This window comes from Pongo abelii, chromosome 2, assembly GCF_028885655.2.
Source record: "Pongo abelii isolate AG06213 chromosome 2, NHGRI_mPonAbe1-v2.0_pri, whole genome shotgun sequence".
NCBI lineage: Eukaryota > Metazoa > Chordata > Mammalia > Primates > Hominidae > Pongo > Pongo abelii.
In genome coordinates, this window is record NC_085928.1 from 68432368 (window position 1) to 68454713 (window position 22346).

At 48.0% G+C, this 22346-nt stretch overlaps 1 protein-coding gene across 8 annotated transcripts; it reads left to right on the forward strand.

Moving 5' to 3' along the window:
• The first annotated feature begins 1055 nt into the window (after positions 1-1055).
• Positions 1056-21390, forward strand: SEC13 (SEC13 homolog, nuclear pore and COPII coat complex component). 8 transcript variants are annotated; one of them, XM_063721901.1, is made up of 11 exons: positions 1169-1226; positions 1595-1749; positions 3022-3199; positions 4234-4278; positions 6918-7033; positions 9618-9769; positions 10251-10384; positions 16626-16759; positions 17156-17279; positions 18135-18281; positions 20933-21390. In XM_063721901.1, exons 3-11 carry the CDS (start codon positions 3059-3061, stop codon positions 21044-21046), a joined length of 1107 nt encoding a protein of 368 aa, XP_063577971.1. In that variant the 5' UTR covers positions 1169-1226; positions 1595-1749; positions 3022-3058; the 3' UTR covers positions 21047-21390. The 8 variants fall into 8 exon arrangements, with proteins under 8 accessions (XP_002813485.1, XP_002813484.1, XP_024101111.1 ...); XM_063721903.1 differs by having other exon boundaries at positions 3109-3199; XM_063721902.1 differs by having other exon boundaries at positions 1595-1647.
• Positions 21391-22346: the final 956 nt, after the last annotated feature.

Here is a 22346-nt window from a genome sequence, read left to right on the forward strand (position 1 = left end):
CCCCAGCTCATCTGCCTCCTTAATGTCACAAGGGGCCCAGGGCTAGACCATATGTGGCTGAGGCGGGGAGCCCAGGCTCTATCCTCCAGTGTGGCATTCTCACTGCGCTTGTGGGGAGCCTTCAGCTGCCCTACCTTGCGAAGCCAGAGACCTGGGGTTGGGGACCCTGAGGATTAGGTCTGGGGCTCTAGCTGCAGGAGCCTGGCTGAGATCCTTCATTGCCTAGGGGGGTCTCCTGGATGGGACTTACTCAGGACCCCGGCGGATCGGTTTGGAAGGGGCAGTCCTATATAGGGGTTAGGGATGGCAGGGCGAGAGGTCCCAGCCTCTGGTGAGGGGCATTCCCTGGCCTCCTCTGCCCTGGTCCCAGTCCTTGGGTCCTGAGAGGGAGACTACAACAAGGAAGCGCTAGGACAGTCTACTTACTCCCAAGATGTCACTCATCCTACAACATTCATCATAAGACCAGTCGCACCCAGAGCCGTAGCGAGGCGGGTGAAGCTGCAGATAGATGATTGATAGATAGATAGATAGATAGATAGATAAACAGACAAATAGATTGTTTTGTTTTGACAAGAGTGTCTCTCTGTTGCCCAGGCTGGAGTGCAATGGTGCAGTCACGGCTCACTGCAACCTCTGCCTCCCGGGTTCCAGCGATTCTCCTGCCTCAACCTCCCGAGGGAATCCCAACCTGTAGCTGGGACTACAGGCGCGCGCCACTATGCCCGGCTAATTTTTGTATTTTTAGTAGACACGGGGTTTCACCATATTGGCCAGCCTGGTCTCGAACTCCTGACCTCAGGTGATCCGCCCCCGCCCCCGCTCGGCCTCCCAAAGTTCTGGGATTACAGGCATGAGCCACCGCGCCCGGCCGATAGTTATATTAATCCTTTCTTTCATTTATGGATCTCAGGAAAAGGGCAGACTTGGTCGGAAGAGTAGACCCACCAGAGCTTCAGATTCCAAAGCCCCCCGGGTCAGGGTCACTGCGGCAACCAGAGCCCCAGCCCTCTGGTCTCGCGCGTCACTGGAGGATAGGGGCTGGGCCACGGGAGGGCGGAGCGCGCTCTCTGGAAGGCGCGGAACTGCTGTGCGAGCCGAGCGCGTTGCTGCCCGGAGGCTCCTACGCCACGGCCCGCCGGGCCCGGCGCCGGAAGTGAGCTGTTCCGAGGCGCCGCCGGGAGCTGCCACGTCCGAGACCCGGAGCAGCCACCGCCGCAATCATGGTGAGTGTTGGTACTGAGGAGGCCGAGCAGGGTGAAGGCCACGGTCGCGGCCCTCACGGGTTCCTCGGCCGTGCTGAGTCCCAAATCCCAGGCTGGTGCCGTTCAGCTCCCCTCCACCGCTTAGAGATTTGGGGGACTCTGGCCCCGTCCTTGCGGACCATTCCGAGGGTAGTCCAGAGGTGAGGCCGAGGAACCTCCCTGACTGCGGGGCGCGCCGCTGCCGCATCTCCTGCCAGTCTCCCTTCTCTTCGGTCAACAATTGAAAACAAAACGAGGAACAGCTGTATACCGAGCCCTCAGCATTGTTCGTAATCTCAGCCTGCTAACAGCCTTGTGAAGAAGGTGCTATTCTTCTCAACCCTTTACAGATGAGGACACTTGAGGTTCGAGACGTGGAGCCTCTTGCACAGCTGCTTAAGTGGTAGTAGAGCCGAGATTTGAACCCTCCTAACCATTCCTTTCTGCCGTCTACTGCATCTCCCAGCAGAGATGATTGAACTGTTGCTCGGGGTAGGGCCCCCAGGTAGGATGGGCACCTCGGGAAACGTAAAGATGGCCTGAACGATCTTCCGAAGGCAGGGGCTCAGGGTTTTTTAAGTCTCTGTGGCATCTGCAGTGTACATTCACTCCACACTTACTTCTTGAGTGAATGAATGACTGAAAGAGAACTAAAGAATGGAAGTATCTGGGCTGAGCCTGGAATATCTAGTACATGCATTCTTTTAGAAACATGGGTGTGCCTCAGCAGCAGGTTTGAGGGAACCTGCAGGAACCTAGAAATCAGAACACTGTGTTCTTGATCTGCAGAGGGTTAGGTGTAAATCACTCACCTCTGGCTCTTCCATTGCAGGTTAGAGTTGAGGCTCTTATGCTCTGACATTCAGCTCATCCTAAATGAATTTTTAACTAATTATCTGATTTCAAAGAGGTGAATTATTTTGAGTGCAAGTGTTAACAGGGACCAGATAATACCAGGTCCCTGGGAAGAAGTACTCTAAGAAGTTCTCTCTTTCTCTCTCTCCCCCTCCCTCTCTTCTCTCTCTCTCTCCCCACCCTCCCTCTCTCCCCGCTCCCTCTCCCTCCCCGCTTCCTCTCCCTCTCCCTTTCTCTCTCTCCCCCGCCTCTCTTCTCTCTCTCTCCCCCCACCTTCCCTCTCTCCCCGCTCCCTCTCCCTCCCCCCTTCCTCTCCCTCTCCCATTCTCTCCCTCTCTCTCTCCCTCTCCCTCCCCCCTTCCTCTCCCTCTCCCATTCTCTCCCTCTCTCTCTCCCTTCCTCCCTCCTTCCTCCTTCCTTCCGTCCTTTTCTCTCCCCCTCCCTCTTTCCTTACCCCGTTCTCTCTCTCTCTCTCTCATTCAGAAGCATGGTTCATCAACCCTAACTGGTGGGTGAGAGTGGTTAGAATTAAATGCTGATTATTTCTAAGGTCCTTTGGTAACCTGGTTGAAACTACCTCTCAGTAAACTTTCTTCCTGAACCTACTTATCCGCAGCTTTACAGAACTCAGTGTAACAACTGCTTTACATTCTAGACAGGCAGCCTGGTGGAGTGAAGTTTTGTGGACTGGGTGTTGGAAGGTTAGGGGATGGAGCTTTTTTCCCAGCTCTGCCTTGAACTAGCTCTGTGACTTTGGCAAGTGCTTTCTCTTCTCTGGGCTTCTTCATTTCCTTAGTTATTCGTAGGTCTCTGATTGAGTGTGCCCTTGGTACCCTGCCCTCCCCGCCTTCCCGTGCACTTTGTAACCTATACAGCTCGGCACATGGAGGAAACTCCTTATTGTCCTTACTTGCCTTTGCAGACTTCGGGGACCTGTTTTTTAGAGAGTCTAGAATTTGATGAGAGAACCTGTGCTTACTTGGTGTGTACCTCTTGAACTGCTTTGCAGCCATCCTCTTCCAGTGTCTGCCTTTCTGAAAACACAAGTCAAACTTTATACCTACAGGGCTTGTGCTGGAAAAGATGAAATGGGGAAAATGGTAAGAAATGTCTGTTCCACACTGAAACTTCTTTTAAGTCCTCTTTTCTATCCCAACAATTTAAGAGAATAGTGGCTGAACAAAGAAAAAAATAACAGCTTTTGTTCATTTACTTATTCATTCAGCAAATAGTCACTGAGTTCCTTCTATTTGCAAAGCACTGTGCTGGATGATTTGAGGGGATTTGAAACTGCAGATGGCTCAGACCATGGCTCCAAGGAGCTCACCTTCTAGTGGGGAGAAGAAACAGCATAAAGTGTTGTATGTGTTCCTTGCTGAAGATATGCAAGAGAGTCCAGTCATTTGAAGATCTGAGAATCTTCAAGAAAGGTGATGGGTGGCCCTTTTTGAGCTGGACCTCAAAGAATGGATAGGAGGGTGATGACCATGACACCATGTTCCAGCCCTACAAACTGTTCAACTCTGGATCGCACTAGGTGATGGACCAGGGAGCAGCCTCAGGAAAAACTCGAATCAAGTCTCCCAGTCTGAAGTAATAACCCTGTTACGCAGAAACTGCCTGGAACATCAGAGGCTCTGTCATCCAGGAAAGGAACACCAGCTGTAGCTCCCTTGGGGCCTCTCCTCACCCTTAAGGGTAACCAGGACTGCTTGCCATTTCCCCACACACGTCAGGCTGTCTCAGACCTCTTTGTCTCTACTCGTGTATTCCCTCTGCTTGGCTGCTTGGACTGGTGTTTTCCCCTGTGCCACCTGCAAATTCCTACCCGTCATCTAAGGCTCAATTCCTGTCCACCACCCCAGCCCTCAGGCTCCTACAGGACGCACCGACCACTATTAAAGAATTTATCTTGCAACACTAGCATTATTTGCGAACTTCTCAAGGGCAAAAAGTTCCTCTTATTTGTGTCTGTATATCCAGTTCCTGGCACAGTGCTTGGCAAAAAGAAGGTACTTAGAATGAATGCTTACTGAATGAATGAATGAATGCGTGAACAAATGCAGTCAAGAACTTGAGATGGTTGTATTCTAACTGCCATGAGTTAATTTACCAGTGATATCTTTGGTTCTAGGTGTCAGTAATTAACACTGTGGATACCTCCCATGAGGACATGATTGTAAGTATTAATATCACCCTCCCTGGAGGGCTGTGGACATGGGCATTTTTGTGGGATGGAAGCAATTTGGGGTTTTCATTACCCCTTTCTGTTGATCATTCATGGATCCAGGGTGGCTCTGCAGTGGTTGCCCACCAGTCTGTAATCTCGGGGTATGGCTAGGCTCCCCAGCAGTGCCCTCTGAGTTGTCAGGACTGTGGCAGTCTAGTCACTCTCTGCTGGGAGGAACCTGGGAATACTTTGTAGTTCTAGGCTGTCAGTCTTCCAGCCAACACAATAACCTGCTCTCAGATGAAGGCTGAGTGGGTACAGAGGTTTGACAATAGTCTTCCCACCTGTCTTCCTCCTGCTGTCACTTCTTAGCCTCACTGGAAAGGGGGGTGAAAAGAAGAGAGTATAGAAAGATGACTCAATACAAAGGCAGAGGGCAGCCACAGTGAAAGCCCCAGGCAGAGCCCAGTCAAACCACCAAGACAATAGGCCAAACAAGGCCCTTTGAAGCAGAAGTTGGCACTCAGGGCATTTCCTGAGAGGTAAACACAAGGCTCAATATAAGAGGACAGGGCTGCAGGAGAAGGTCCAGAGGTTAACGTCTACAGCAGGAAAAACACAGACTCTGCTTCATTCAGGGCCAAGCAGCCTTTGAGCAAGACCCAGGACAGCTGGCTGACAGCGTTTCATGTCAGGGTTCTTGCCCTCACAACCTGTCCACCAACAGTTGCTTTTGGGTTTCTGAGAGGTTATCTGGTCCCAGAGTTGTATATGTTCTCTGGATTCAGTCATGAGTGGTCTAGCTGTAAGACCACACCTCCTTGGAGATAGCATGGCATCATGGGCAGGAAGACCCAATCTGAGACTCCCTAGCCAATATCTTAACTTTTCTGAGCCAGCCTCAATTTACTTATGTGAAAAATAATGGATATGCTACCTACTCGTATGAGTTTGGTTTGAGAACTAGATGAGGCCAAGTAGTAATGACAAACATTTGCATGCTCACTGAGTGTCAGGCCCCATGCTAAGTACTTTTCTTTTCTTTTTTTTTTTTTTTTTTTTTTTTTGAGATGGAGTTTCACTCTTGTTGCCCAGGCTGGCGTGCAGTGGCGTGATCTCAGCTCACCACAACCTACGCCTCCCGGGTTCAAGCAATTCTCCTGCCCCAGACTCCTGAGTAGCTGGGATTACAGGCATGCGCCACCACTCCCAGCTAATTGTGTATTTTTAGTAGAGGCAAGGTTTCTCCATGTTGGTCAGGCTGGTCTCGAACTCCTGACCTCAGGTGATCTGCCTGCCTCAGCTTCCCAAAGTGCTGGGATTACAGGCGTGAGCCACCGCGCTGGCCGTACTTTTCATTCAACATCTTGTTTAACCTTCATAACAACCCTTGAGACAGATGCTATCATTAGCCTTATTTAAAGATAAGGGAACTAAGGCCCATAGGATGTTGGTAAATAATAAAGATAAGGAAACTGAAGCTCAAGGAGCTAAAGTGTTTTCAAAGTTTGCACAGCAGGTAAACTAAGGAGATAGGATTTAGATCTGGAAGGTACTATGTCCTGCCTCCTTCCACTGAGAAGCATGAGAAGTGCTTCCGAAACACTCCTGTACTGCCTGCCCTCCAAGAAACCAAGGCCTGATACAGTGGAGGGAGTTCTCAAAGAAAAATCAGGATGTGTTCCTTGCTTAGGGAGGTGAGAATTTCCATCTGAGCCAGACAGAATGAGTGCCTTTGAATGGGCATAATTGCCCCTGGTGGCCATGGGAGTGCAGCTGATAGTCCTGAAACTCCCAGGGTGGGACAGCTGGGGAAAGTGACATCCATTGGAATAGGCAGGGCCAGCAAGCAGGAGGGACCAGGGTGTTCAGTGGTGCAGCAGGCATGGTGCCTCAGAGACCATCACCCTGTGGACAAGTATCTGCAGGCAGGGGCCAAGCCTAGTTCTGCATGCTCAGTCAGCATCAAGGAATTCGGTTCACAGGTGGTGAGAGCAGCGACACTTAAGGCATTGTGTTCCTTGGGTGGAAAGTCTGGGAAGCTCTGGGCACACTACTAGGGAAAAGGTCGAACAGAAACCCCAAAACAAAGGTCCACAAAGGATCCAGGGCCAGGGCTGGAAAGAGCCCAAATATCTGAATGGAACCCTGTGTCCAGGCCACAGCTGCATCACAGAAGACCTGACTGGGGACTCCAGGCAGTCAGAGGCCCACTCCTTTGGCCTGCTCCCATGCATTAGCATCAGGTGCTAGGGCTGAGCTGAACCCACGGCTATTCCCCTTTAGCCCACAGAGCCTAAGAAATGAGTAGGGCCTGAGAGGATGGAGGAAGAAGAGGGCAGCTAGGCCAACTTTTTTTCTCCCATACCCACCCTGCGGAACAGGAATGGAAGGGCCCTTCCCTGAGGTATGTAAAGGGTCTGTGACACCAGCTGGGCATGGCTTGCTTTGTCCATTTCAGAGAGACACTGCCCATTGGTGAAGTGAGAATGTCCACATGCTAGCTTCCTGCCTGAGGGTGATGATACTTTGAGATTAGATTGATTTCAGGGAGATTCCGGTCCGAACTAGATTCTGTGGTGACGGCCCTCACCCCACCCACCCACCCACACAGCCTGCAGGCTTCCCGAGCTGTCCTCCCTTTGCAGCACGACGCACAGATGGACTACTATGGCACCCGCCTGGCAACCTGCTCATCAGACAGGTCCGTCAAAATCTTTGATGTGCGCAATGGAGGGCAGATCCTTATCGCCGACCTCAGGGGGTAAGTGCTGGTGAGCCCAGGGAAGGGTTCCAGGAATGGTGTGGGTTCTCAGGCCCTGCTTCAAGCGTGGGAGCAAAGCGTGGGAGCCCAGATTCAGAGCAACCCCAAAGCACATTTAGCGGAGAGGACGCTGGGATCCCAGCCAGCCTGGCTGGCCTCAGCGGATGTCACCAGGGATTATGCTGTTAAGGGTACAGGTGGATACAGGTGTGAATCTCAGCTCTGCCACTTTATATGTACCCACTAGAAGACCTTGGGCAAGTGAGTCAGTTTCTCTCTCAGAGCCTTCATCTGGTCATCCTCAAAATTGGGCCAGTGCTACCTCCTATCCAGCTAGTGCATGCAAGGCCCTGACACAGGGCCCAGGACACAGTAAGTCTTTAGTGCAGGCAGCTACTGCTACTTTTAAAAGTGGTAAACAGTACCATTTCGTGCAGGTTTAGCCAGTATGACCTAAAGTGTCACAAAAGCATCACCGTAAGAATAAGAATGCTATCATTTTATAAATCCCATTGTTTTGCCTGTTTGCCCGTGGCAGGTGTTCAGTGATTATTTACAAATGTTTGACCTGCCCTGCTCCCTACTGAGATTCTTGAGGAAGTCCTGGCTCATTTTTATGGCCACATCTCTACTGCTTTCCCTCAGCTCACTGCCTTTCACGTATTCGCGGGTTTGCCTGGGTGCCATGGACCTCCAAGGGTTCTGTGAATAGAGTTCAGGGGTTGATGAATTGGGACAGGGGAAAAAAAATGCATTTTCAGTGACTCTGATATTTAGCATTTCCTTCAATTATGGATGTAGGCCAGAAACTTCAGTAGTATTTGTAGTGCCTGTCACTTTGTCACCAGTAGAAGTCACAGATATTGTCATCACACATCACGGTTACTTAGCTACCTCAAAATATCACTTCTGCTCATCACAACTTTGAAATTACAGTGGTTATTAGACCTGCCGCTAGGGTTTGTTGCTTGAAGTGTTAACAAAGAAGTACGTGCATCACTATCTCATAAATTGCTTTATAATATTTTGATAACAGGCTAGGCAAGGTGGCTCACGCCTGTAATCCTTAACACTTTGGGAGGCTGAGGTGGGAGGGTGGCCTGAGCCTAGGAGTTTGAGGCTGCAGTGAGCCACGATGGTGCCACCGCACTGCAGCCTGGATGACAGGGCGAAACCCTTCTCAAAAAAAAAAAAGTTGATTACTGTATAATTTATAATTGAATTTTCTTTATAAGCCTAGTTCTGTGTGTTTTGTACATTATTCTGATGAGGGTCCATAACCTTCCCCAGAATGCACAGAAAAGATTAAGAGCCATGACAGGTAGGTGCTCAGCATGTGTTTGTTAACTGAATTAAAAAGCATAAACTAAGTCAGTGTCCATTTGGGGAAATGGGCCTAGAAGTTCCCCTCTGTCAGTGTCAAACGATCAAGTGACTGAGGAGTCAAATCAAGCTTCTCTATGCAGGAGCCCCCCAGGCAGGCAGAGAGCTGCTGCAGTGCAGCTTGTTGGCCAAGGCAGTTATGTTTGCTGTGACTCTGTCCTTTCTGCTGTTTTTCCTAAATTCAAAGTATGTGAAATGTTGGAGGGATAAAAAAAATTCCCACCCCATTCTTTTTTCCCTTAGTAAAAACTGTGCTTAGTTGTTGGAATATTGAATCTACTCAGTTTCATTAGCAGCAGCTTTGTAGGGACTAGGAATGTCCTGTTGTCCCAGCCAGAGGGAGGAGGAGACTTGAGTGTGTGCAGCCCATGGTGAAGGAGTAAACCAGGAGCAGCACTAATAGCTAATGGGTATTGAATGGCTTTTTTCTTTCCTTCTACCAAGCATTGTTCCAAACTTTATGAAAGAATTCTTATTGATGTCTCCATTTTCAGGTAAAGAGACAAAGATATCCTTGCCTAAAGTCGAGAGCTAGTGAATGGGAGAATGGGTCTGGTCTCCTAACCACTAACTCTACCATGCTACTCTACCTCTTGAGTGCTAAGGTGCAAAACCTTCCCTGGGCCAGAGAAATGGTCCCCGTACAAAGCCTGGCACAGAGCATGTGCTCAGATAGTACCTGTTATCAGGAGAATGGATAAAGATCAGAAGAGAAGGGAAAGACATGCCTTTCGAACAAATTAAAAGAGTAGTGGAAAACATCAAAATGAAACCAATAATGCCTCCTCAGGAAGCTGACCGTCGGAAAGGATGAATAGCAATTCAGTCTACAAATATTTCCTGAACACTTGTGGCTGGAAACCCTGGACCAATTAATGACTATGCTGTAGACAGTACATATAGCCAGTGCCGGCTGCAGTCTGGGCAAGTGAGGCTCCTGCCTGGCCAGGACAGGAAGGCTGACCCAGAGGCTCAACTCTCTCTCAAAGGCTCTGTGACCTTAGGTTGCTTAACCTCTTAGGACCTCAGGCTCCTCACTGTCCACTGAGCACCCCTTTTGAAATGGCATTGTATAGCTCTCCCTTTGAAGTTCTTAAGCAATTCTGCCCTGATATATCGTCTCAGGGAGCCATTTAGTTCTGTCCAAAGTAGAGCCTGCAGAGGCACTGTGGGTTCCTCTGGCCTATCTCTCCCTTTGTAGTCATGAGGGTCCTGTGTGGCAAGTGGCCTGGGCTCACCCCATGTACGGCAACATCCTGGCATCGTGCTCCTATGACCGGAAAGTCATTATCTGGAGAGAAGAAAACGGCACCTGGGAGAAGAGCCACGAGCATGCGGGACATGACTCCTCAGGTACACTGAGCATGGCAGCAGAGCAGGCGAGGGGACCACTGGGTAAAAAAGGACCCTGTCCCGGCTGGAGCCCTGGCTCCCTGCCCCTCGTGGTCCCTCTTGTCTGTCCCTTGAGCTTTGGTTGGCTTTTCTGCTAGTCTGTCCACAGCTGAGTAAGGCCCTAAGACCTAAAGCCAGTCAAAAGCAAATAAGAAAAGACAGGTGAGTTTCTCTTCAGGATTATTCATTTTAAGGACTACCCTTCATTCTCAGATTGTTGTCCTACCCACTTTTGTTAGATAGACTGTAGGTTATGAAATCGTGGTATTAGTAGGTGATAGGGTTTTTTTCAGTGTCCTCAGTTGACCAAGTTACAGCTATCCCCTGGTGACTCCTACAGTTGTTTCTTGTAGAAATTTAGTAAAACAGTAAATCTGTGGAAGGCGGGACCTGGGGCCGCGGTCTCCGTGCTTTGCTCACTGCACTCTCCCTCTTCCCGCAGTGAACTCGGTGTGCTGGGCCCCCCAGGACTACGGCCTGATCCTGGCCTGTGGGAGCTCGGATGGGGCCATCTCCCTGCTGACTTACACCGGGGAAGGCCAATGGGAAGTAAAGAAGATCAACAACGCTCACACCGTGAGTCCAGCCCTTGCCTTTCATGCAGTGAGAGCGCCTACCTTGCCCTGTGTCTGCTGCAGGCTCCCTAGAGGGTGGCAGGGGAGGGTCCCCGCTGGACAGTGGGCCAGGGAGTGGTCAGCTGACCAGACATGATTGCTGTAGTGCAGCTTTGAGCCTCTTTGCTCTGAAGCCAGACCAGGCTGCACCAGCCTCATTCAGCCCAGGCAGGGCTTGGCACTGCTTCCTTGTGTGCTCCCAAGCAGGGGAGGGCTGGTGCAGCAGCAGCCTGCTCATTGCCACCTTAGCTATGGTTGCCTCCGGGTGACATGCCCTGCAGTAGTCATTGGGACCCTGTGGAATGGAGTGGTGTTATTAAAACTTTTAAAAAGTATTGAGCTATGCATACATTTAAGAAAGATTAATATAAGCAAGGTCATTCTTTAACCAACTTTTGGTGAATCAGCGAGTGACAGTGGTCGTGATGTTGGTGGTTCAATCAAGGAATAAATGGTTGCAAAGCGAACATCAACGTCCTACCTCCTACCACCACACAGTTCAAAAACCAACAATAACTAATGTGGGGGGCTCATATGACTAATGCCACATCATTGCTGTCATGCATCTGTATGATTATTGGATATTTTATGAGTTTAATTCTACAATAATTTGTATCTATTCTTTTTCTAATCTACTCATTCCAGTTCAGGGTCACAGGTGGCTGCAGCCTGCCCTGGCAGCTTAGGGCATGAGGCAGAAGCCAGCCCTGGACAGGATACCATTCCACCAGAGGAGCACTCACACACACCCACACTCACACTGGGACAATGCAGATGTACCATTGAAGCGAACATGCACATCTTTACGGTGTGAAAGGAAACCAGAGTACCAGGAGAGAGCCCACGCAGACACAGGGAGAACACGCAGACTCTACACAGGCAGGGGCCCCCGCTGGGAGTTGTTTTTTTTTTTAATCTTGTCAACATTATAATGAAATGAAATTGAGGATCAGTTGTACATAGAATGAGACAATCTGTGGTCTTTTGTGACTGGCTTCTCCTACTTAGCATAATGAGTTCAAGTTTCATCCCTATCATAGCGTGTATCAGCACTCCATTCCTTTTTATGGCTAGATAATACTCCATTGTGAATATAGATTTTTTTTTATCCATTCATCAGATGATGGATGTTCTCGGCCTTATGAATAATGCTGCTATGAACATTTGCAGATAAGTTTTTGCATGAACATATGTTTTTAATTCTCTTGGGTCTATACCTAGGTGTGAAATTGCTGAGTCATATGGTAATTCTGTGTTTAACTTTTTGAGGAACTGCTAAACTGTTTTGCAAAGTAATTGTACCCTTTTACATTCCCATCAGCAGTGTATGAGGGTTCTAATTTCTCCACATCCTCACTAACATATGTCTGTCATTTTTATTACAGCTGTCCTAGTGAATGTGAGGTGGTATCTTATTGTGATTTTTTGGGTTTGTTTTGTTTTGTTTTTTGAGATGGAGGCTTGCTCTGTCACCCAGGCTGGAGTGCAGTGGCATGATCTCAGCTCACTGCAACCCCCACCTTCCAGGTTCAAGCAATTCTCATGCCTCAGCCTCTTGAGCAGCTGGAATTACAGGCACACGCCACAACACCCGGCTAATTTTTGTATTTTTAGTAGAGACAGGGTTTCACCATGTTGCCCAGGTTGGTCTCAAACTGCTCACCTCAAGTGATCCGCCCACCTCAGCCTCCCAAAGTGCTGGGATTACAGGTGTGAGGCACCGCACCCGTCCCTTATTGTGATTTTTATTTGCATTTTGCTAATCAAAGATGATGGTGAGCATCTTCTGGGGGCTTTTGGAGAAATGACTGGGAGGGGTTTGCACTCTAACACCGAGTGAGTGCAAGCGGCCCACAATAAGAAAGGCTGAAGGGGCGGGAAGAAATCTGAGCTCTGTGATCCTCCAGAGCAAGCCTTTGGGACAGGGCCCCTCAGGAGGAAGAACTGCAGGAAATGAAATCACAGTTGAGCTGGATAGGGACACAGGAAAGGAAGGATGCGATGTAGACCAATGTGGGGAAGAGGAACAAAGACAGGAACTCCTGAAAGCCATCTCCCACGTTTTTTAACACTACACAGAAACGAGGGAGAGTTCTGAGCTTAGACTTTCCTGAGCCTTTCTTATCAGGAAAATTCATCTCACCTAAAAATAACAGAAAAGTATTTGAAGTGAAATTGCATGCAAAGTTGTTATATAAGAAACAAGAATATGCAAAATAACCTCCCTGCGGACAATGAGAGCACATTAGAAAGACATGCCCACATAACCGAGCCAAGCTGTAATCTGCTATTTCAAATCAAGCCAGGTGACATTCTAACAATACAAAACAAGAGAGAATAGCGTAAATCAACTTTTTAAAAATCAGAAATAAGGTGACAGAACTCAGGAAAGAATCAGAATTAAAAATCATTTCAGAAGTAAAGACTAAGACGAAATGCAAGTGTCGATGAACACAGCAGATTCTGCCTGAAAAGGATAAACAGTGTGAAAAAGGAAACATTTCAAGAGCAAAAAAGTGAAGAGGTAAGAAGGTTTTGAGCAAAAGTAAAGACAGGCAGAAAGGTCAGACATATGAATACCAGGAGTCCCTGGAAAGGAAAACAGAACAAATACCAAAAAGTAATCCAGGAAACTTTCTTAAAATTAAAAAACAAAGATTTGAAACTTGAGATTGAGAGATCATACCCCACACTTAACAATATAGCCGGGCACGGTGGCTCAGCCTGTAATCCCAGCACTTTGGGAGGCTGAGGTGGGCAGATCACCTGAAGTCAGGAGTTCAAGACCAGCCTGACCAACATGGCGAAACCCTGTCTCTACTAAAAATACAAAAATTAGCCAGACGTGTAATCTCAGCTACTCGGAAGGCTGAGGCAAGAGAATTGCTTGAACCCGGGAGTCAGAGGTTGCAGAGAGCCAAGATCGCGCCATTATACTCCAACCTGGGCGACAAAGCAAGACTCTGTCTCAAAAAAAAAAATCAAGGCCAGGCGTGATGGCTCAGCCTGTAATCCTAGCACTTTGGGAGATTGAGGTGGGAGGACTGTTTGAGGCCAGGAGTTCAAGACCAACCTGGCCAACATAGTGAGACCCTGTCTCTTAAAAAAAAAAAAATTCAACCCAGCATCACCAACAAAAAGATATAATTCTAGTAAAATTATTAGACTTTAAAGAAAATTTTGGGGGGTTCTAGAGAAAAGGAACCTCGTGACGTAAAGGGGAAAGACAATTAGCTTATTGTCAGACTTTTCAATCGTAAGGATTGGTGCAGAAGAAAAAAGAATAACATGTTTAAAATATTCTAGGAAAGAAAGTGTGAGCCAAGGATTTATAACCAGGAAAATTGACTTTCAAGTTCACACAAAGACTTATACACAAAACGTTATAGCAGCTTTAATAGCCAAAAACTGGAAATAGTCCACATGTCCATCAACAGTTAAATGATGAGTTGTGATATATCCATACTTTGGAAATACCGCCAGCAATAAAAAGAAATGACTGCAATAAAAAGAAATGACTGGACACAATAAGATGAAGAATAAATTTCAAAATAATTATGCTGAGTGAAAAAAAGAAGAAAAAGGACACACTGTGATTCCACTGCTGTAATATCTAGGAAATGCAGCTGAGCAGGCCCATGGTCACCAAGATTGGGGGCTGCAGAATGGGGAGATGGATTACCAGGGGATCCGAGGAAACTTTTGGGAATGATGGGCATGTTCCTTATCTTGACTGAGGTGATGTGATGATCCTACAGGATATATTTTTGTCAAAATTCACCAAATCACGCACTTGATATGCAGTTTATGTCAATTATACCATATCAAAGCTGTTCTTAAAATTAGCTTTCGAGTGTAAAGGATATGAACTATTATCAATATGCAAGAATTCAGGGACTATTGTTTCTAGGAGCCCTTCCTGAGGAATCTACTAGAGGATACAAGTCACACAACAAAAATGACTACAAAGACTTCAGCATAAATATATAGCTACTTGTAGAGAACTAAGACAAAATGAGGGTTAAAAGGCTGGGCCCAGGGTAGGCACAGTGGCTCACACCTGTAATCCCAGCAGTTTGGGAGGCTGAGGCAGGTGGATCACCTAAGCTCGGGAGTTCGAGACCAGCCTGGCAAACATGGCAAAACCCCATGATGTGGTTTGGCTGTGTCCCCATCCAAATCTCATTTTGAATGCCCACATGTTGTAGGGGGTACCCGGTGGGAGGTGAGTCATGGGAGGAGGTCTTTCCCATGCTGTTCTCTTGATAGTGAATAAGTCTCACAAGATCTGATGGTTTTATGAGGAGGAGTTCGCCTGCACAGGCTCTCTCTCCCTTTTTGCTGCCATCCATGTGAGATGTCACTTGCTCCTCCTTGCCTTCTGCCATGATTGTGAGGCCTCCCCAGCTACATGGAGCTGTAAGTCCATTAAACCTCTTTTTTTTGTAAACTGCCCAGTCTCAGGTATGTCTTTATCAGCAGCGTGAAAATGGACTAATATACCCCGTCTCTACTAAAAATAGAAAAATCAGCCAGGTGTGGTGGCACACACCTGCAATCCCAGCTACACGGGAGGCTGAGGCAGGAGAATCACTTGAACCTGGGAGGTGGAGGTTGCAGTGAGCCAAGATCGCGCCTCTGCACTCCATCCTGGGCAACAGAGCCAGACTCTGTCTCAAAAAAAAAAAAAAAAAGGCAGTGGCTCACACCTATAATCCCAGTACTTTGGGAGTCTGAGGTGGGAGGATCACTTGAGCCTACGAAGTTTGAGGCTGCAGTGAACCATGATCATAACAGCCTGCACTCCAGCCTGGGTGACAGACCCTGTCTCAATTAAAAAAAAAAAAATTTTTTTTTTGTTAATAATAAAGAGGAGAATCAGTCATCTTTGGAAAGTGATAGAACCAGTTCAGAAAGAATCAAGCATTTATCCAGCCTTTCCTATTTGACCTTGTATTAGTCTGTTTTCACGCTGCTGGCAAAGACATACCCGAGACTGAGCAATTTACAAAGGAAAGAGGATGGAGAACTGACAGTTCCATGTGGCTGGGGAAACCTCACAGTCATGGCAGAAGGCAAAGAGGAGCAAGTCACATCTTACATGGATGGCAGCAGGCAAAAGAGAGCTTGTGCAGAAAAACTCCTATTTTCAAAATCATCAGATCTAGCGAGACTTATTCACTATCATGAGAACAGCATGGGAAAGACTTGCCCCCTGTGACTGAATTACCTACCGGGTCCCTCCCACAACACGTGGGAATTCAAGATGAGATTTGAGTAGGGACACAGCCAAACCATACCAGACCTCTACCCCTGGGTAACTGAATAGTTAACGAGAAGTCCCCCTATCTGGAGCATTCCATGGAATAAATGACAAAGAAGGGATGGAATTAGAGTATCACCATTTTGCAAGCCCCAGTGAATTAAGAGAGGCCTGAGTTATTGACAGCTGTTAATATAAGAGACAATCTAACATCCCTCCTGATGAGAGAACGCACCAGCTCTAGTCTTGCCAAAGGGATCACACCTGAGTCTGTCCAGTCTTGGCTCCAGCTGACAGTTTTCAGGAATTCAGAGGAACATATTGAACTGCGTATGAAGCAGCAAAACCCAGACCAAGAGACTAGGCTCTCTTCAGCAGAAAAATTGTAAGGAAAAAAATCAGAGGAAGAATCTGCAAAGTAGGAGATGTAAAAAACATCCAAAAAAATGTTTAATGGATAAGACTAAACTATAGTATCTAGGGATGCACATTTGGGTGATAAAATGGGTGAAAAATGGGTTAGAAGTCAGGGCAGTGGTTACTTATAGTGGAGGAGGGAGCTGTGATTAGGAAGGGGATAATGACAGGGCTTTTCAGGCAGGTGGCAGAATTTTTGTTTCTTGATCTATTACTTTATAATAAAAGATTTTTCTTAAAAATCTCCAATGTACCATTCTTTCATGTGTTTAAAAAATGTCCTGTTTCTTAAATTTGTGGGAGTTCTTAATTTCTACTTTTAGTGCACACTGCAGAAAAATGCACACACTTTTGGGATCCTTGAGGGAAAATTCTGAGCAGTGGACCACATGATGAGTGCCTCATGTCAGCCTTCACACACAGTCCAGTCCTGAGAAGCGGAGGGGAGAGGGACAGCAGGCTTGGGTCTGTGGAAGCAGTGTTCTCTTGCAAGGCAGAGTCACCATGTGTCCCATCTTTACAGATTGGCTGCAATGCCGTCAGCTGGGCCCCTGCTGTTGTACCTGGAAGCCTCATAGACCAGCCATCGGGGCAGAAACCCAATTACATCAAGAGGTTTGCATCAGGTGGTTGTGACAACCTCATCAAGCTGTGGAAGTAAGTAGGGATGTGTGGCCTTCTCTTTGAGGGGACACTTCTACCCTTTACCCTACTCACCATGACTCAGCCACACTCACAAGAAACAAGGTCACCTTTCTTCCTCCTGCCAGTAAAATACTGTTTTCAATCTGTCGGAGGACATCCTTGAAAAACAACACAACACCTGTTCACCTAATTCCCAGCTGTTGAAGCTGACTCTCTGGTTGTGGAAGCAGCATTTTCTGGAGGGTTTTTTTAACAGCTGGGGTGAAGGGAATAAAATGCCACAAACTGCATGAATGAAAGAAGAAAGATGGAATCGCTTCTCCACCCCAGGCAGAGCCTGTTAGGTTGGGGAGGAGTTGAGGTGTGGGAAAGGCCCCCTGCTGATTCTCTTTCTGTCCCCACTGTTAGGGAGGAGGAGGACGGCCAGTGGAAGGAGGAGCAGAAGCTAGAAGCGCACAGTGACTGGGTTCGAGATGTGGCCTGGGCCCCCTCCATCGGCCTGCCTACCAGCACCATCGCCAGCTGCTCCCAGGTCAGCCCAGGGCCATGAGAGTATCCCTTGTCATTTAGTCTCGAGTCAGGCCCATCAGCTCTTAGTCTCCTTAGCAGAAAGTCCTCTGGGAAGGTAAAGGGAGAGCAACAGGCACCTTTGGCCCAGCGCACAGGGAGTCAGGTCATTGTGTGGGGAAGTCTTGGTCAGAAGCCACAAGTGGCCTGCCTCTGCTGAGATGAGACAGCTACAACAGAACCGGCACCAAGAAGGAGGCGGATTCGGGATGAATTTTCCCTTCTGACCCATGAGACTAGGGAGCCGAGGTGCCCAGGTGCAGTTCCGAGTGTTCCCAAGCAACGATGGGGTGGGATGGGAATTCTAGGCTCAGCTACCGAGCCACCCTTCCCAGACAGCAAGGACGGCCAAGGGTGAGCCTTCAGTTATACGCCACCACCCTAGAGGGAGCCAGCCAGGCCTTTCACATCATAGGAACCTGTTTGGTTTGGTTCTAAGTTTGAGATTTTTGTGCTTTTTTACTTGTGCCTTCTCATTCTCGGAGCTTGGTTTTTGGAGAGCTCTGACCATTCAGTTGAGAAAGTATAGACGGCCAGTGGAAGTGACTTGGCAGGCATGAGGAAAACCCCAGAGAAAATCTGAGTTAGCAATGCAGACAGAGTCCACCTCCGAAACCCAGATGAGAAAAGAAATCTGGGAGACTCTTAACCAGTGTGAAGAGACAGAAACAAAGCTGTGGACACCCCAGAGGTCCTTGGCTCCCCTTTGAATCTCCCACCCTGTTCCTGCAGAGAGGTGCCGCGTGGCTCTAGACTGGGAGGACATCACAAACGCAGGAGTCTTGACTCCATCTCCTGACTCTATCCTGTTTCTTCCTAGGACGGTCGTGTGTTCATTTGGACTTGTGATGATGTCTCAAGCAATACGTGGTCCCCTAAATTGTTGCACAAGTTCAATGATGTGGTGTGGCATGTGAGCTGGTCCATCACAGCCAACATCCTGGCTGTCTCTGGTGGAGACAATAAGGTACATACCCATTCCCCGCGGCATGGTGGACATGGCCTGTTGGTCTTCACCCCACCCACTAGAGAGCGCACTTGACATTCCCATCTGACTGCAGGCTGGGCAGGAGCCTTCGCCAGGACTGCGTTTTGAGTGTGCCTCTTAGTTACATCATTAATGTCACAGCCCCTGAGGTTAGTATTCACACGTCCCCCTTTCACAGATGAGGAAAGAAGCTGACAGAGGTGATTTGACTTGCATGGGGGTCCCAAAACTATGAGGTGACAGAGCCAGTCAGGCCCATCACCCTACTAAGCATTTGGTCACCTCATGGTGATGTTCAATTAACTGTGCCAAAAAAGCAAGTGTATAAGAACCCATAAACAAAAGAAGATTGGGGATTTTTTTTGTCCGTAACACTTAAAAGGCTTTTTAAAAACCTGTAGAGTTTATGAATACTTGTTATGCTGGTAAGAGGTAGGTACACAGTGGGTACATTGAAAGAGTTTGCATTTTGCAGCTGAAAAGAGTTCTGGAGACAGCTGCACAGGGATACAAATGTACTTCACACAACTGGACTGTGCAGTTAAAAACGGCCAAGATCATTTTATGTTACGTGTATTTTACAATTAGAAGGAAAAAAAAGCTACCCGCAGAAAAGAAGCAGTAACAAGCCATAGCCATCTGCCCAGCTGAATTCCCCTATAAGACAGAGGATCTCTTAACGCCACAGGGTCAGTTCCACGTGGAGTGGCTGTGCTGCGTTTTCAGGCACATCTGCTCTGCGTCTGAAGTGCGAGTTGGTCTGGATCCTGCCAGTCCTTGCTGCTTCTCTCCCTTGCCTATGTTGGTCTTTTACTGTTTCCCAGTGGCCACTTTGGCTCCATGTCTTACCTTTCATTTGTGTGGCTCACGGCACAACCAACACAGGCAAGGCAGAGAAGCAGCTGGTCTCCAGAACTCTTTTCAGCTGCAAAATTGAAACTCTGTACCCATTAAGTAACTCCCTTCCCCATTGCCCCTCCCCAGCCCTGGCAGCCACCCTTCCCCTTTCTATGTGAATTTGACTGCTCTAGGGACCTAAGTGGAATCATACAGTATTTGTCTTTTTGTGACTGAGTTATGTCACTAGCAGTATGCCCTTAAGGTTCCTCCATGCTGTATGTAGCATGTGTCAGAATTCCTTCCTTTGTAAAGCTAAGTAGTGTTGCATTGTATAGACAGCCCACACCCTGTTTCTACACTTACTCCTCCACCAAAGGGCACCTGGGCTGCTGCCACCTCTTAGCTATTGCGAATAGTGTGGCTGTGAACATGGGCGTGCAGATCTTGAGAGCCTCTGCAGGCACCTTTTCTGGCCGAGGGTCCCTTTCATCTACAGTGGTCCCAGAAAGATCTAGCAGGCTCCCTCTCAAAGCCATATTTCTAGTGAGTGCCAGAGTCAGGACCAGAACCCAGGTTGATGGCACTCAGGACAGACCAAGGGACCCAGATTGCCTCAAGCAGGCCCACAGTGATTTTTTTACAAGGCTGTAAGCAAGTGCCTGGCTGTGCATGCAATGTTTTGGGGTCCCCATCACTATGTATTTAGGCTTCTTGCTCTTTCCTTCTTTATAAGCATGTTTCCTTTTGCTGTCTCCATAGCACCCTTACCTAAAGGACTTAGTATGTTTTTGATCCCAGAGCATTCTGCAGTGTGTTGAGTGAATAGTTTGTCCCTAAAGCAAGAGTTCTTAAAATCAAAATCTTTATTTTCATTTTAAAACTTTATTTTCATTTTTAATCAAACTAATATATGTACATAGCTTTAGATTGTTTTTGTTTTGTTTTTTTGAGATTGAGTCTTGCTCTGTCGTCCAGGCTGGAGCGCGGTGGCACAGTCTCGGCTCACTGCAACCTCCGCCTCCTGGGCTCAAGCGATTCTCCTGCCTCAGCCTCCCCAGTAGCTGGGAGATTACAGGTGCCCGCTAGTTTTTTTTGTGTGTATTTTTAGTAGAGACGGGGTTTCACCAGTTCAGGCTGGTCTTGAACTCCTGGTCTCAGGTGATCCACCCATCTCAGCCTCCCAAAGTGCTGAGATTACAGGCGTGAGCCACCATGCCCGGCCTAGATTGATTTTTTTTTAATGCAGCCTCCTAATTAAAGGTTTGCCTCTCCAGGGGCAAACCTTTTCAGCTCTTAGCTGTTTCTTATACAGTTTACTTCAGTGTAGAAACAACATATTGAACTGTTACCTTCCTCTACCACAGTAGTTTTCAAACTGCAGTGTTGTTAAACCTGTTAAAACAGATTGCCAGCCCCACCCTCAGAGCTTCTTAATCAGTTGTTCCAGGCCCCAAGAATCTGCAGTTGTAGCAAGCTCCCAGGTGACGATGCTCTGGTCTGGGGACCACACTTTGCAAACCCTGCTCCCTGCCACCCCATATCCTCTCGCTGTAGCTCTGTCACAGTTTGGTGAAAACAGTATCCTGTGTTGACATCATCATCCACAGCTGCTGTTATCGTTACTCCTTTTTTTCTGTGAGTTTTTATTCCTGGACTCTCATTTTGGTGGGATTTCAGTGGAGGAGGGACATGCTCTGTTCACCCACAAGCCTCTGGGCAGTGGTTCTTGATGGGGACAGCGGAGGGAAGGGCACAGACCCGTGATAATCTGCTTATGCACTGACTTGCAGGTGACCCTGTGGAAGGAGTCAGTTGACGGGCAGTGGGTGTGCATCAGTGATGTCAACAAGGGCCAGGGCTCCGTATCAGCGTCAGTGACAGAGGGCCAGCAGAACGAGCAGTGACAAGACAGGTGGGGCCTGGCTCCCCACCCACCAGCTCCAGGACTGCCCCTTCCTGGGCCAACTAACCAAACAACTGGGAAGAGCCCCCAACTAACTCCAACAGGATTATTTTCCCAGGAGGAGTTACAGATGCAGCCACAGATTGATCATCTGCCTTAACATGATCGGAGATGCTTTGTAATCTACTGTCCAGCTGAAAGCACTCATGTTATGAGGAAGAAACTACAAGTGATGTTCAAATCTATTTTAAACTATTTTGGGTCATTTTTATGTACCTTTGGGTTCAGGCATTATTTGGGGGGTTTTGTTTCCAAAGTAACTAAATAAAGTCATATTGCTTCTAATTCCTGCTGCGTTATCCTAACCACCCCCCACTCCACCCCACCCCACCAGCTCAGTTAGTTTGACTCTTGTCGGTCCACGCACTAGAACAAACATTCACAAAGGCGGCTTGTCACTGCATGAGCATCCCTGATCGATTCAGTTTATACCGAAAGCGCCATACGGAGCACTGGACTCAGCCTTTGGTGACAAGGACTGTAGCCCTGGGTCCGCTACTTACTTACCCTCTCGGTACACATCCTCTTCTGCAGAATGGGACTAATACAGTCTGCCCTATAGGATGGCTGCAAGACTCAAACACGCTAGTGCATCTGGTGACCCACAAAATGCCACGCAGATGCAAGGTGGTATTAACCAAACACCAATAGTTAAGATGCTGGCCCAGAAAGTGGGCACGATTCATTTAGTTTACTGACCCTCTCAGGGAAAGGAGGGCCCCATGATGGGAGGCCTAACTGACCCTGAACCAGGTATTACCTTTCAGCAGAGGCCCTGTGACCCTGACAATCGCCACAGCCATCATTGAGCCTGCAGTGAGCCAGACCCTACACTGGATCTTTCACACATTCACTAATTTAAGCAACACAAGAACCCTGTGTGGGTGTCCCCAGTTCAGTGATGAGGAAGCGCTCAGAAGGTAGAAGCCCTGCCCAGGACTGTGCAAACGTAAAGCCAGCATCAGGGCCTGGCCCATCTCAAGAGTTACTCCCCACTGTAGAATCAGGGTGGGAGCTGGGGGGCTCTCCTCAGCTGTAATCCAAGGGTGTTTCTCACACCAAACCTTTGTATGAATAGATTCAGATAAAAGGTCAGCCCACTCGCCTCAGGACCCCTAGTCTGCCTACTTCTTGTCCTTCCCTCCTTTTTCAGCAGCAAAACCCCCTTTTTAAAAAAAAAAAAAAACAATCTTTGATCATACTATGTAACACAGAAAAAAGTGAAACTGCTTTGGTGAAAG

What these genes read in the sequence shown, in the direction of transcription:
- SEC13 (XM_024245343.3), top strand. Translation starts at nt 3,059, where the DNA reads ATGAGAGAACCTGTGCTTACTTGGTGTGTACCTCTTGAACTGCTTTGC. An exon ending in CTTATCGCCGACCTCAGGGG is followed by an intron (nt 7,034 to 9,617) that starts GTAAGTGCTGGT and finishes CTCCCTTTGTAG; the next exon opens with TCATGAGGGTCCTGTGTGGC. An exon ending in AGATCAACAACGCTCACACC is followed by an intron (nt 10,385 to 16,625) that starts GTGAGTCCAGCC and finishes CCATCTTTACAG; the next exon opens with ATTGGCTGCAATGCCGTCAG.